General features: G+C 52.3%; 1 protein-coding gene across 12 annotated transcripts in view; it reads left to right on the forward strand.

The window, feature by feature from the left end:
- Nucleotides 1-4,768: 4,768 nt before the first annotated feature.
- Nucleotides 4,769-15,286, forward strand: part of ZAN (zonadhesin) — a 32,165-nt gene continuing 21,647 nt past the window's right edge. For 2 of the 12 annotated variants that reach the window (XR_004522135.2, XM_033840282.2), the window contains exons 1-13: nt 4,780-5,559; nt 6,041-6,187; nt 6,329-6,600; nt 6,777-6,864; nt 7,658-7,810; nt 9,738-9,902; nt 10,240-10,331; nt 10,517-10,595; nt 10,687-10,833; nt 11,367-11,638; nt 11,948-12,032; nt 12,506-13,681; nt 14,338-14,522. Coding sequence is in view for 5 of the 12 variants with exons in the window: in XM_033840282.2 (XP_033696173.1) it covers nt 5,457-5,559; nt 6,041-6,187; nt 6,329-6,600; nt 6,777-6,864; nt 7,658-7,810; nt 9,738-9,902; nt 10,240-10,331; nt 10,517-10,595; nt 10,687-10,833; nt 11,367-11,638; nt 11,948-12,032; nt 12,506-13,681; nt 14,338-14,522 (2,964 nt within the window). In the remaining 7 variants the exon portion in view is untranslated. Of the gene's footprint in view, nt 6,188-6,328; nt 6,865-7,657; nt 7,811-9,737; nt 9,903-10,239; nt 10,332-10,516; nt 10,596-10,686; nt 10,834-11,366; nt 11,639-11,947; nt 12,033-12,505; nt 13,682-14,337; nt 14,523-15,286 lie in introns of all 12 variants that reach the window. The other 10 variants (XM_033840287.2, XM_033840285.2, XM_033840284.2 and 7 more) reach the window with 10 other exon arrangements.

The following is a 15,286-nucleotide window of genomic DNA, read 5'->3' on the forward strand; positions in this document are numbered from 1 at the left end:
GACTTGGCAGGACACCTCGTAGGGACCGTCAGCACCATGCCCTTCTGCTGGGCAACTGACATCATTTCTCTAGAGCTCAGTTTCCACATGCAGGAAATGAGGACAAGAATTTTGCGATGAAGAGAACATGAGATTGGCACGTGAAACAGGCACATGAAAATATGCTCAACATAGCTAATTATTAGAGAAATGCAAATCAAAATTACAATGAGGTATCACCTCACACTGGTCAGAATGGCCATCATCAAAAAAATCTACAAATAGCAAATGCTGGAGAGGATGGGGAGAAAAGGGAACCCTCCTACACTGTTGGTGGGAACGTACACCTGTGCAGCCACTATGGAAAACAGTATGGAGGTTCCTCAAAAAACTAAAAATAGGGCTTCCCTGGTGGTGCAGTGGTTGAGAGTCCGCCTGCCGATGCAGGGGACATGGGTTCGTGCCCCGTTCCGGGAAGATCCCACATGCCGCGGAGGGGCTGGGCCCGTGAGCCATGGCCGCTGAGCCTGCGCGTCCGGAGCCTGTTGCTCCGCAACGGGAGAGGCCACAACAGTGAGAGGCCCGCGTACCGCAAAAAAAAAAAACCAAAAAAAACTAAAAATAGAGTTGCTGTATGATCCAGCAATCCCACTCCTGGGCACATATCTGGACAAAACTATAATTCAAAAAGATACATGCACTCCTATGTTCATAGCAGCATTATTCACAATAGCCAAGACATGGAAAGCACTTAAATGTCCACCGACAGATGAATGAATTAAGAAGATGTGGTACATATATACAATGGAATACTACTCAGCCATAAAAAATAACGAAATAATGCCATTTGCAGCAACATGGATGGACCTAGAGATTATCATGCCAAGTGAGGTAAGTCAGAAAGAGAAAGACAGGGACTTCTCTGGTGGTCCAGTGGTTAAGACTCCAAGGCAGGGGGCCTGGGTTCAATCTCTGGTCAGGGAACTAGATCCTGCATGCCGCAACTAAAAGATCCCGCATGCCACAACTAAAGACCCGGCGCAGCTAAATAAATAAATATTTTTTAAAAAAGAAAGAAAGGCAAATACCATATGATATCATTTATATGTAGAATCTGAAATTTGACACAAATGAACTTATCTATGAAACAAAAACAAATGAAACAGACTCACAGATATAGAGAACAGACTTGTGGTTGCCAAGGGGGAGGGGGCTGGGGGAGGAATGGAGTGGGAGTTTGGAAGTAGCAGATGCAAACTATTATATATAGGATGGATAAACAACAAGGTTCTACTGTATAGCACAGGGAACTATATTCAATAGCCTGTGAAAAACCATAATGGAAAAGAATATGAAAAAGTATATATATATGTACAACTGAATCACTTTGCTGTACAGCAGATTAACACAACATTGTAAATCAACTATACTTCAATAAAATACATTTTTTTAAGAAAGAGGGAGAACATGAGATTCAGTTAGGTGAGCCGGCAAGAATTGCTGTTTCCGGCTCCTGGAAAGATCTCGATCCACTTGCATCCCCCACTCCCGCTACCTTGACATCAGCGTCCATCGGCCCCTCCCACCTCTCACCTTCCACAACCTCCTCTCCCATCTCCCTAGCTCTGCCCAGCCCCTCCTTCATCCATATCCACCTGGGGATGCTGGAGTAGCCTTTTGAAAACGCAAGTGGAATCAAGTCACACCCACTGCTTCAAAACTGTTGGTGGCTCCACAAAGCTATGGCATTCAAGGTCCTCCAAGACAGGGCCCCTGCCTACACACACACACACACACACACACACACACACACACACACGCTCAGCTATCCTCCAAGTGTCATGCTCCCTCTAAGCTTGAACATTCCCTCTTCCTGGAATGTGCCTTCCCAACTTCTTTGCCTAGTTACCATCTCTTGGTATTTCTTTTTTGGCCACACCGCGTGGCATGGGGGATCTTAGTTCCCCGACCAGGGATCGAACCTGCGCCCCCTGCAGCGGAAGCTCAGCGTCTAACCGCTGGACCGCCATGGAAGTCCCTCTTGATACTTCAGAAAGCCCCTCAGGTGTCACCTCTTGCCAAAAGCCTTCCCCAACCAGCTCCCTTCCCTTCCTGTCATCAGTGACCTGAGTCACGGATTCCTTTTCCACGCTCCGCTCCGTAGCAAAGCACTTATCTGTCCAGCCCCAGGAATGCACATTGATACAGCTGTCGAGCCTGGCAGAAGGTGGGAAGGGGTGGGCGGCGGAGGGAGGGCTAGCATTGCCAGCAGAACCTTCTCCGTTCACCTGCCACTTCACAGATAAAATGGAAGCCGCTAGATGTGCACCGGCATGGTGCATCCCCCCACCGCCCCCCATCACAGAGCTGGCTTTTGCCCCTCCTGCTGTTTTCGTTCTGAACTCTTCCCACCCACCTTCCCATGAGTATTTATACAGGCTCAAATTTCTCTTATTTTGAAAAGACCTTACCTCATCCTAACTTCAGCATCTGCCCTCCGAGTCCCCTCTAGATGGCCAAACAGCCCCAAAACGCTGTCCCCTCCTGGTGGGATTCCTTCTTCAACTTCCGCTCCCTCCTTGAACCCTCCAGTCTGATTTCCTCCCAACCAGGCTCCTCAAATGGTTTTCACTAAGGTCCCTATAATGAACCACACCCGTTACACAGGAAGGCCTGGAAACATCCTTGTCGTGCGCAAAAGTATGCAGAATGCATGGAGAGCCCGGCCACCCCCTCCCGGAGGGAGCCACCATGAACAGCTGTCTGTGTGTCCTAGTTCCATCTCTACACCTCTACTCAAAACACGTGCATATGAAATTAACACAACATTGTAAATCAACTACATCTCAGTAAAAAAAAAAAAAAACTCATCTGTCTATGGGCCCTTGGGTTGCTGTCACCTTTCGGCTATTTTGATAACACCACTATAAACATAGGTGTACAAGTATCTGTTCAAGTCCCTGCTTTCAATTCTTTTGGGCATATACCCAGAAGTGGAATTGCTGGGCAATATGGTAATTCTACTGTCAATTTTTTGAGGAGTGCCATTCTTTTTAATACCTGTATAATATTCCTTTGTATAAATAATATTCCTTGAATACGATCCAAACACACAACTCCTGGCAAACATTTAGGTAACCTCGATTTCTTTTCCTATTGTAAATGATGCTGCAATTAACGTCTTTAAGGTATGTACATCTTTGTGAAAATACGCACGTATTTATGTGGGAAGATTCCTACAAAGGTATCGCTGGGTCAAAGATAAGCACATTTGAAAGTTAAACGGTCATTGTCAAATTATCTTCTAAGACGTTTTCACCAACATGCAGTCTTAGCATCAATGTATTTTAGTGTGTCTACCTGCATTCTGGCCAACACTCAATGCTTCAATCTTTTAAATTGTTGTCAACATGAAAGTTGTAGTTTTGACTAGCATTTCCCTTCTTATAACAGAAGCAGCACATTTAAAAAATTTTTAATTTCATATTTATTTATTTATTTTTATTTGGTTGTGTCAGGTCTTACTTGTGGCTTGCTGGCTCCTTAGTTGCCGTATGTGGGCTCCTTAATTGTGGCTCACCTGCTCCTTAGTTGTGGCATGCAAACTCTTAGTTGTGGCACTCATGTGGGATCTAGTTCCCTGACCAGGGATCAAACCCGGGCCCCCTGCATTGGGAGCATGGAGTTTAAACCACTGCACCACCAGGGAAGTCCCAGAAGCAGAACATCTTTTCCAACGTATACTGGCTGCTTGTAGGTCTTCCTCTGTGACTTGTCTTTTTCAATTCTTTGCCAAGAAGCATTTTCAGTCCTCACTTTACTCCATCTTTCCGTCGCCTTGGATACTGTTGCTAGCTATAGCACTTTAGGTTTGAAATGGTTTTCTGTTGGAATTCTGCAGACAATGTTCCACTGCCTCATAGAATCCGCGGTTGCTAGTGAAAAGTCCCGTGTCACGCTGATTCCTGATCCTTAGTACGTGACCTGCTTTCTTCTGTCTGAAAGTGTTTAGGATCTTCTCTTCAGCCCTGATGTTCTGAAATTTCATGACGTGCCTTTCATGGGTCTCTCTGCATTCATCGTACCAGACCCCTTTTAATCAAGAGGCTCCTACATCTGTTCCGGGAAATCTTCTTCTGTGGTTTTTCTTAAGTAATTTCTTTTCCTTTGTTCTTTCTTTTTTGAACCCTTCTGGTTGAATGTTAGGCTTCCTGGACCAACCCTCCAAGTCTCTCCTTTCTTTCTTTCTTTCCTTCTCTCTTGCTCTCGTTTTGATTTCTCTTGATTTCAATGTATAACTCTTCTACTGGCTTTTACATTTCAGCGCTCACAGTTTTCATTTCCCAGAGCTTTCTTGTGTTCTCTGTCCAGTGTTCATGGCATCCTCAGGAGGGTGCCAAGCGAGGAGGGGTGGGGGTGAATAAGGTGGCCTGGGCCCCTCACTCCGCCTTTCTCCTCTCCCCTGAGAGCTGCTTCTGAGGTCCCGCATGGCTCCTCCAGTCTGGACTCTGCTGCTGCTGCTGGGGGCTGCCTGGGGCCAGGGCCTCATGCCTACCCCTGCCCGGTAAGCTGGGCTCAGGGGGCAGCTGGGGGTGGCTCTGAGGAAGAGCGAGGGGCGAAGCTGGAAGGGGCAAGTGGGCTAGCGATGAAGGGCACGGCCCTGGTAAGGAAGGCGGGAGTGATGGGTGTGAGAAGGATGCTGAACAGGAATGGGTGGAGCCCCGCAGCCCACAAGCCTGGACCTGAGATGCGTGAGCAGCTCAGTGCGAGCAGGACAGAGCTGAAGGGCGAGGAGAGAGGAAGGAGGTGCAGAGCCGGGGAGACAGGTCTGAGCATGGCAGGGGAGGAGAGAGAGGTCGGGCCCTCAGAAAAAGGACAACACCCAGAGCAGACCCAGCGGACAGACAGACAGCAAGTAGGAAGCAGCAAGAAATGATGGGTGGCTTGGTGTCCTGGAGCTTGTTTGAGGGGATTTGAACGAGCAGGACTTGAACTACTAAAACAAAGGGCTGTTCTACGTGGCCCACACCACCTGGAAAAGGGCAGCTGGCTTCTCTGTGGAATTTCTAAGGTGTTGCTCATCTGTGTGTTCAGTTGGGGCAATAACATCCCTGACACCTACCTGGCAACATGGGACCCATACAGTCCCTACTCTGTGGGGAACACTGCCAAACGCTTAGGCGCTGCGTGAGAATTCCCATACAAAGAAACTGGTTCTTTCTCATGCGAGAGAACCCCCTCGTGACATCCAGGGCATGGAGGGGTGGAGGGACCAGTGGGGATGTGAGGAACTTGGAGGGGAGATGCTTTCTAGGAGACAGATGACAGCTTAAGGTGAGAAGGCTGTGAGTGACCTATTTGAAAACCTTCAAGTAAATACACGTCACTGCATACACGTTGATACAATATGGATAAAAAGAAAGGAACAATCCTCCAGAAAGCTCACAGTCCTGGAGGCTTAACAGTTCTTGGTAACGATGAGGATCACATTTATTTTTTTTCTCTCTGTCTCCAAATCAATGCCAAGGAAAGAGAAGCCTCTGGACTGGAAGCCCGTCTCTAGCAGCTCGAGGGAAAACTGTGAGTTGGAAGCCGGGGCTGCTCAGTCCCTCCCAGGGGTGGCCACCCCAGGTGCCCTCAGGCAGGGTGATGACATAAATATGTAATAAATGTGTGAAGGGCAGCCCTCAGAGGATGGAGCGGGGAGGGAGCCGGGGAGGAGTAGAGTACAAGTCCTGCCTGAAACATCCACATTCAAATGAACAACAACAAATGTATGCTTCCCAGACAAGCCTGCCTGCCTGCGACCTCCGTTTGCAACCCCTGACCTAGTCATTCTGCCCCTCACCGACCCCAGCCCTGAATTTCTCCTAAGAGAAGACTTATTTCTCAGCTTCCCTTTCCCAAATCTCTGCTCTGGACCCTAAATCTTAGTGGCCACCTTGCAACCCTTTTCTGCTTCCCTCCCCCCACCTCCTAACCCCCCCCAGCCCCACTGGCTCTGCAGCCGACCCCCTCCCCTCTGCCCTCTCCTGGCCTCACGGTGGCCCTTTCTTCCCAGCCGTTCTCACCCAGTGTGATTTTGAGGATGACTCCAAACCCCTCTGTGATTGGAGCCAAGTGTCTAAAGATGACGGGGCCTGGACTCGGGCCAGTGAGCCCTCCCCCACCAGCAGCACCGCGCCCCCCGGCGGGTACCCCAATGGAAGTGAGGAAGCCGAAGGTTTAGGGAGGCATCTGGGAGGTGGACACTGGTGGATCTGGGTGCAGGGAGGCGGCCGGAAGTGATACCCGGGCTCTGGGAAGGGGGGCGGCAGGGCCTCACCATCCCTGGCTCTGCCTCCCCCAGAGGGCTACTACCTGCGCATGGACTCCAACACCTTCCGCCCGGGCGGGGTGGCGCGCCTGCGCAGCCCCCCCGTATGGGAGCAAGGCCTCCTCTGCGTGCGCTTCGCCTACTACATGTTCGGGCCGTCGTGGGGCGCCCAGCTCAAGCTGCTGTTGACCACGGACCCCAAGGGCAAGCGCCCCAACGTGCTCTGGAAACACAGGAACACCCAGAGCCCCTCCTGGATACCCACCGCCGTCACGGTGCCCATCGGGCGCATCCTGCCCAGTCGGGTGAGGCCGAAGACACGGCCTTGGGTCCCAGTGGGACTCTGGCTGTGGGGGGTCCAGGAGGGGCTGGGCGGGGACAAGGAGGGGCACGGGGGCTGGGCCACCTGAATTCAGGCAGGAAAGTGGGAGCCCGAGGCAAAGGGGCTCACAGCGTGGGTGATCCCCCCTCCCTCCCGCAGCTGACATTTGAAGGAGTCAGGGGCAGCACGGCTTATCTGGACATCGCTCTGGATGCCATCTCTATCCGTCGGGGCTCCTGCAGTCGGGGTGAGCCCCCGTCCCTCCTCCTCTTCCCCCCACGCCTATACATCTGCCCAGGTGGCAGGAGTAGCTCAGGGACCGAGACCCTGGTTTCTTCCAGAGCTGGGGCGACTTGCTTCCCTTTACTTCCACACCCCACACCTTTGACCCCTGAAGCAGCCACATCTAAAGAGACGTTCTCCTGGAACACAGAATTGTGGTGACACCTGTCCTAGAGTGACCAGCGTTCTGATTTGCCCTGGGCGGTCCCTCTTTTAGCACGGAAGTGCTGCATCTCAGGAAACCCCTCAGTCTCTGGCAAACCTGGACATTTGGTCAACCTGGCTGTTACCCCAGATCTATCCAGAATTAGCACTCTAGGCTGATGTTAGAGGTTTGAGGGGAGCGAATTCAAGGGAAGGGACATTCCAGAAGCTGCATGCAAGGAGCCAACACTTACTGAGCACAGGAACTGTGCCAGATGCTCCCACACGGGGTGTAACTTACAACAGGCCAGTGCTGTTGTTCCCAGTTTATCGATGGGGAAACTGAGGTTTGGGCAGCCTAAGTAATCCGTGCCAGGAACACAGCCACGGGGGAGCAAGTCCATATCTGGCTTGCAAGCCGGCCGTGGCTCACGTTAGGACCCAGGCTGAGACTCAAGAGTTCTGACTCCAGACTGAGGCATACTTTTCTTTTTTTAAAAATTTTTATCTTATATTGGAGTATAGTTGATTAACAATGTTGTGTTTGAGGCATACTTTTCTGAGCTGCCTCCCCTTAGAAAAAGCTAAATCCTTCCTCTTTCCTTTTCCCTCAGTCTGCAAGACGCAAACGTGCAGTTTTGACACTCCAAATGATCTCTGTGGCTGGAGCTGGATCCCGACGGCCTCTGGGGCCAAGTGGGTCCAGAAGAAGGGGTCAACAGGGGTGCCGAACGTGGGGCCTGAGGATGACTTCTCTAGCCCTGGTAGTGAGTAATGGCCATGCTTCTTCCGTCCTTTGACTTTCTGAGCTTCTAGTGACCTTTGCGGGAGTTTACGATGCTTGCCTGACCACCCTACAATAACTCTCTTGGGATGGCCTGGGGCGAAAGTCAGCAAGCTCAGACCTCCATCAGCTTAAGTTACAGGACAGAAAACAGATTCTAAGCACCCAGCCAGCTTCCCCCACTGCCACCCCAAAAGCCCTACAGCCGGTAGACCCAACACAGCCGACTCCTCACCTCTTTTCCCTGACACCCTTCCTTCTTTTTTTTTTTTCCCTTCCTTCTTCATTCATCCAACAAATATTTATTGAGCACCTACAATATGCCAAGTCCCAGGCCGTTGAGATGCATCAGCTTACAAAACAGACAGAGGATGGTGGGGGACAAGGAGGAGACAGTTCCTGAAACAATAAAGAAGTAAATTATATAAGCTTTAAGATGACCAGTGCTATCAGGAAAAAAAAAAAAAATTGAACAAAGTAAGGGGATCGGGAGAGCAGGGTAGGGTGGGTTGTAAGTTTTAAATAGGGTGGTCAAGAGTAGATCTCAGACAGGTCACATTTGAGCACAAACTTTTAGGAGGTGAGGGAGTGAGGCACGAAATTATCGAGGGGAAGAACATTCTAAGCAGAGGGGCCAGCCATGCAAAGACCCTGAGGTAGCAGTGGCTTGGGGGGTGGGTGTTGAAGTGCAGCAAGGAGCCACGTGGCTGGGATGGAAAGAATGAGCTCAGACGGGTCCTAGGAGGGGCAGACCATTGTCAGGACTGATTGTGGCTTTTATTCTATGTGGATGGGGAGCCCTTGCAGGATTTGGAGCAGAGGAGTGACCTTATCTACTTACCTTTAAAAGGATCACCTGGGTTTTTTTGTATGAGAATCCACTGAAGGGATGGGGCAAGGACAGAGGCCATTCTTCTCCATCCTTCCCTCCCCCCAAATCCTTGCTCTCCTTCCTCTGATCTTTCCTGCTGCCTGAGGTTTGCTTTCTAGAAAGACCTGGTGAAAACCCCACCCCACGTTCATTCTAAGCCCCTGGAGAACAGGGCAGGGCCAGCCCATCTCTGCATTCCCCTTAGATTTAGCACCAAATCCCGTGCCCAGCAGTTTCAGTAAACGTCGTTGGGTTTGTTTGTTTGTTTGTTTCCATTTTCTCTCTCTTCCTTTTTCCACCTTGCTCCCTTCCTTACGTTCTTCCATCTTTCCTCTTTCTCTCCCGCATCTCCTTTTCCATTTCTCAGACGTCCCAGCATGGACACTTGTTGCGTTCTTTCACCATTTTACTCTTTCCCTCCTTCTTCCCTGTTGGCTCCTTTCTTTTCTCTCTCACTTCTGCCCACTCCCTCCTCTTCAGCCGTCTTCTCTCCCTTTCAGAAGGCCACCTTTCCGGGTTTCACTCTCCAGGCAGAACCCCGTGGGGCGTCCGGCACGTGCGTGCGCGCGGTCGGAGGCCTCTTTAATTCCCCCCTCCTTCCCACGGCTACCAGTTGCGTCACGGAGCGGGGTCCGGGCTGATTGGCTGCGTGAGCTGGCGGCAGGGGGCGGGAAATCCCTGCCGGTCCGCATCAGATCGGGACTCTCACCACTTTGCGTGAAGCAGCTATGTCTAGTGGGTTAAGAAAAGGAAGAGGATGTGACTGTGGGGGGACCTCAAAAGTCTGAATCCAAAGGACAGGATTCTGGCTGCTTCTGAGAGGATGCCGCGTTTCTTGGGCGGCGCCCGCGTCCTCACCGAGACCTGCCAAGCACTTCTGGAAGGAACCAAGTCCTCAGCCAGTCGTGTGATGGGTTTAGGCCCATCTCAGCGCCGGCTGATCCTAGGCAACTGTTAGGGCTCCCCAGGGCCAGGCTCCCTGCCCTCGCAGCCCCTATCCCTGTGCCATCCCCCACTTTACTGGCCTTTTCCTTCCCAGGCGGCTTCTACATGCTCCTGGACCCCAAGAATGCAAAACCGAGGCAGAGCTCTGCCCTCCTGAGCCCTGTGCTCCAGTCCTTCGGCTGCCTGAGCCTGTCCTTTCACTACACCCTACGTGGCCAGTCTCCTGGCGCAGCCCTCACGGTCTATGCTTCTGACTTGGGTGAGAGTGACAACGTCATGGCATTTACACTGTCCTGAGGCTCTTCTCCCAGGGTTGGGTTGACGAGGAAACGTGGGGGCATCTCTTGGGGTCTGGGGAAACCTGGGATACTTGCAAGATGATTCTGCGGAGTGGAATTTGGGAGCGGAAGGCACAGGGTTCTGGAAAAATAGATAAAAACGCCAGGAGAGTGAGAGAGAGAAGGACGTGCTTGCACGTCGGGGAGGGGAATCCACTCCAAGTGGTCCCTCTGCTACTCATCCTTCTGAGTATAGGTTTGAAGTCATTTTCCAGCCCCCAGTCATCTCACTGCTCTCTTGGGTTCCTTCCATTGTAGGCAGCCGCCGGAAACACACACTCTTTTCAGGACAACCCGGACCCAACTGGCAGCCCGTTTCTGTCAATTACACAGGCCAGGGACAGATTCAGGTACAGAGGAGCAGGAGGTGTCAGGTCTCCTTGGACGTGGGAGGCGCACCTGTTATTGACAAGGACTGAAGATCTGGGCCCTGGAAGCCGGGTGCCTGGGTCCCTGAAGAGAGTAAAATCAAATGGAGGGGGCTGAACATTTGGGCTGTTTGCTCACTCCCGGCCCCTTCTCCCTCTCTCTTCAGTTCACCGTGGTGGGCGTGTTTGGGGAGATCCCAGAGCCAGTGGTGGCGGTGGATGCAATCAGCATTGCTCCCTGCGGGGGTGAGAGCAGCTCTGAGAATGGGGGTTGGGGATGGGGGAGGAATAGAGAGCATGGCCCAGATTTCTCCCATCTCCCATTTTGATCCCCCAGAGAGCTTTCCTCAGTGTGACTTTGAAGATGAGGCCCATCCCTTCTGTGACTGGGTCCAGGCATTACAGGATGGCGGACACTGGACCCAGGGAAGTAAAAACACGCTCATCCAGGGTACAGGCCCCTCGGGAGCCTCCCTTAATGGAGGTGAGGAGATGGAGGACCCCTCAAGCCAACGAGTTACTGAATCTGCTCCCAGCGAGGGGGTGGACTGGTATGATTGACGCAAGGTGTAGGCGGTGAGGGTCAGCCAGCGGGTGTTTCCTGGGAAGCCGCCATGGGGCCAGAGCTGTGGAGGCCACAGAGGTAGAGTGAGCTGAGGATTCTCGTGGTTCTGGGGTCACTTGAAACCCCCAGAAGATCCAGGTATAGTGCTTCATTGAGCCCAAGGCCTCAAAATCCACTGGGTCATTTTCAGTCAAGACATTGACTGGTACAGCCAACAAAGGAATCTGGGTTGCTGGCTTGGTTTTCCCTTTCTTTCTGATCCTGCCTTCTTAGTTAGAAGTCTAAAATGAGCAGAGAAAAAAACAAAACAAACAAACAAACACCCCACTGCAATGTGGGGAATTTGGGTGTTTGCATCAGATCCCCATTTGGAAAGCAAGATGTCGCTCAAGAAAGCACCAGACTTGTCCTCTGCAGGTTTCTCACCTTGCCTGTTCCCTTCTTTTGCCCAGAGGGTCACTTTGTCTACCTTGAGGCTGACAAGTTCTCCCAGGCAGGCCAGTCTTTCAGACTGACGAGCCGGACCTTCTGTGCCCCGGGTGCGATCTGTGTGGAGTTTACCTACCACATGTATGGCCTCGGGAATGGCACAAAGCTCAGGCTTCTGCTGGGGAGCCCTGCGGACAGTTCCCCAACTCCTCTCTGGGAACGAGTTGGGTCTCAAAGCGCTGACTGGCTGAACGTCTCCATCACCGTCCCTTCGGGACATCAACAGCCCATGCAGGTGAGAGACAGAGAGAGTCGCTCTTTAAGTGTCACTGTGAGGCCAGGTGAGGGGGACATAACGCCTGGGATCAGGGAGCACAACCAGGGCTGAGAGGATGAGACACTGGAAAAACAGCAGAGCAGAGGGTGCTCTGTGTTCCCTGTGAGGCTCTCTGGCTCCTGGAAGGGGCCCGGGCCCCCGTTGCACTGTTGAGGCCAGAACAAGGCGACATCTTAGCAGAGGACAGAACCTCTGCCTGGAGAGTCGCTGAGTTGACGGGGATTCACTTTCATCTCTCTCTTGCTTCTTTCTCCCTCGTACCTTCAGCTGATGTTTGAGGCCGAGAGGGGCACCAGCACCGCCTTCATTGTTGCTCTGGGTTTCATCTTGATCAGTCACGGGACCTGTCAAGGTAAGACAAAACCCCAGGTCCCGGAAAGCGGGCCATGCTCCAGGATGACCATCTCTTGGGCTTCTCTGCGTGAGCTGCTTAAAATGCAAGTCCTCTTTTGTGTCGAGTCCTCACGCAGCTTTGTTTCCTATATTCTGCCCACCCGTACCTTCCCAGCCCCATCAGAATGCTTGCTTGAGTGAGTGGGACTTTGACGCCGTGGATTTCTGGGGTCAGACCCCTCACCTAGTGAATGGTGATCCCGAAGGGAAGGCTGATATCCTATTTGTTATTTGTTTCCTGTACCCGGCGCAAGATCGGGCGTATGTTAGGAATGGTGTTGGTCAGTGTTACCTGAGTGGAGGCTGGGGCGGGGAGGAGAAGGAGAGGCGTGAATGAGTTACTGCTTTGAGCGCACCCATTCCAATTAGATGTGAGTCAAGGGCGGGGTGGTACGATTCTGACTAAACTCCAGGGATTTATTTTCTTTGCAGGACCTGCATCAGTAGCGCCTCCTTCCAAACCTGCCGTTACCTGCACTGGCCCTCCTGAAACCCCTGTCTGCACAGAGAAACTTGTGGCCCCTGAGGAAACACCCACCGTCCCCACTGAAATATTCACCATCCCCACAGGGAAACCTGTGGCCCCCACCGAAAGAACCACCTTCCCCACTAAAAAGACCACCATCCCCACAGAAAAACCCACGGTCCCCACCGAAAGGACCACCTTCCCCACTAAAAAGACCACCATCCCCACAGAAAAACCCACGGTCCCCACCGAAAGGACCACCTTCCCCACTAAAAAGACCACCATCCCCACAGAAAAACCCACGGTCCCCACCGAAAGGACCACCTTCCCCACTAAAAAGACCACCATCCCCACAGAAAAACCCACGGTCCCCACCGAAAGGACCACCTTCCCCACTAAAAAGACCACCATCCCCACAGAAAAACCCACGGTCCCCACAGAAAGGACCACCTTCCCCACTAAAAAGACCACCATCCCCACAGAAAAACCCACGGTCCCCACAGAAAGGACCACCTTCCCCACTAAAAAGACCACCATCCCCACAGAAAAACCCACGGTCCCCACAGAAAGGACCACCTTCCCCACTAAAAAGACCACCATCCCCACAGAAAAACCCACGGTCCCCACAGAAAGGACCACCTTCCCCACTAAAAAGACCACCATCCCCACAGAAAAACCCACGGTCCCCACAGAAAGGACCACCATCCCCACTAAAAAGACCACCATCCCCACAGAAAAACCCACGGTCCCCACCGAAAGGACCACCATCCCCACTAAAAAGACCACCATCCCCACAGAAAAACCCACGGTCCCCACCGAAAGGACCACCATCCCCACTAAAAAGACCACCATCCCCACAGAAAAACCCACGGTCCCCACCGAAAGGACCACCATCCCCACTAAAAAGACCACCATCCCCACGGAAAAACCCACAGTCCCCACTGAAAGGCCCACAGTTCCCACCGAAAGGACCACCATCCGCACGGAAAAACCCACAGTCCCCACTGAAAGGCCCACAGTTCCCACGACACCCCAGCCCAGCCCAACTCTTGTACCCACCTGGCCAACAGTTTTCGTGATGCCAAGTACCTCCATGACCACCGTGACCCCGGCCACCACTGCAACCCCAAGACCTACTCCAGGTTTGTGGTGGAGCATTGGACAAAGAGCTGAAAGTCAGAGACAGTGATGAGGGGAGAGGGCTGGGGAAACGGACGCTTCCAGTAGAAAACTGCAGTCTCAGAGGAGAGGGGAACCAGACACGATGACTTTAGAAAGGATGATGAGGACGACCCTGAGTGAGAGGGCCGCGGTGGGGTGGGCATGGGGGAGCGGGAGTTGTTGGGAACCAAGCACTAGACTTACTATTGCTTTTTTTTAATTGAGATATAATTCACTGCTGTAAAAATTCATCCTTTCAAAGTGTATGATTTGGTGGTTTTAGCATATCCACAAGACTGTGCAGCCATCCTCACTTTTCCATGTCAGGACATTTGCATCACCCCATAAGGAAAGCCCGTACCCGTTAGCGGTCACTCCCATTCCCCCCGCCCCCCAGCCCCTGGCAACCACGAATCTGCGTTCTGTCTGTTCGGTACATTTCATACCGAGGACCTGGTTTCTTTTTTCTCAGCATATGTTGTTGTCAGGGTTCATCCAGATTGTAGTTTGTGTCAGGACTTCCTTCCTTTGAATGGTGGAGTAACATGGACCTCCTTCTTCAAGAAGAACGGGAGTGGGGGGTAGAGGGGAGACAGGAGGAAAGCCGGCGGCTTGACGGAGGCTGTTTTCCCCTCAGCGAGCTGCCCGCCGAATGCCCACTACGAGCGCTGCGCCTGCGCAGCATCCTGCCAGAGCCCCGCGCCCAGCTGTGGGCTCCTTTGCAAGTCCGGCTGTGTCTGCGATCCTGGCTTTCTGTTCAGCGACTCCCGCTGCATCAATGCCTCTTCCTGCAATTGCTCCTACAATGACAATTACTATAAGGTGAGACCCCAGGATGCCCAGATCCTCTGAGGGAGACTGAGAGCAGAACACCTGGGGTCTAGCGCCACCTGCTCCCCAGGTGACATGAATTTGGCTCCATGGGACATTCCCAAGGGGTCAGCTCGCCGGCAGCTGTGACACGGTGGTGGAGTCATTCATTCGGTGTGTGGTTTTTTGCCTTAACTTTATTATTTTCTTTTCTTGGCCACGCCACACGGCATGTGGGATCTTAGTTCCCTGACCAGGGATTGAACCTGTGCCCCTTGCAGTGGAAGTGCGGAGTCTTAACCACTGGACCACCAGGGAAGTCCCTCAGCTCTGTTCACACAATAAATACTTGTGAAGCACCTGCTTTGGCCCAGCCTGACACTAGGCTGTGTGGAAGATCTTGTCAGCCCGTGGCCCTGTCCTCGGTGCTCCTGGCAGCTTTGATATTTCTGTATTTCTCCGTCCTGCACTGGCAGCCATGATGCATTAGACGATAGACCAGCCAGGTGGTGCAGGGCCCTCATCTCCATCCTGAGGAAAGTCAGGGGTCCCTGAGTATACAGAGAGCCCTGGACACTGAGTGTGTTCAGGCATTTTCAGGGCAGAATGAGGCATTCCAGAACCTTCTTCCAACGGAACTTGCCAATTTTGATAGGCTAGGTCAAAGGAGAGGAGATACTGTTCTTGTCTCTCCTAATTGATGCCCATCCCCATCCCCCCGGGAGATTCTGGTGGAGCACAGGCTCTGGGCCAGCGCTGTCTAAGAGGGATGGCAT

The sequence above is a fragment of the Tursiops truncatus genome, chromosome 15 (genome assembly GCF_011762595.2).
Source record: "Tursiops truncatus isolate mTurTru1 chromosome 15, mTurTru1.mat.Y, whole genome shotgun sequence".
Taxonomy (NCBI): domain Eukaryota; kingdom Metazoa; phylum Chordata; class Mammalia; order Artiodactyla; family Delphinidae; genus Tursiops; species Tursiops truncatus.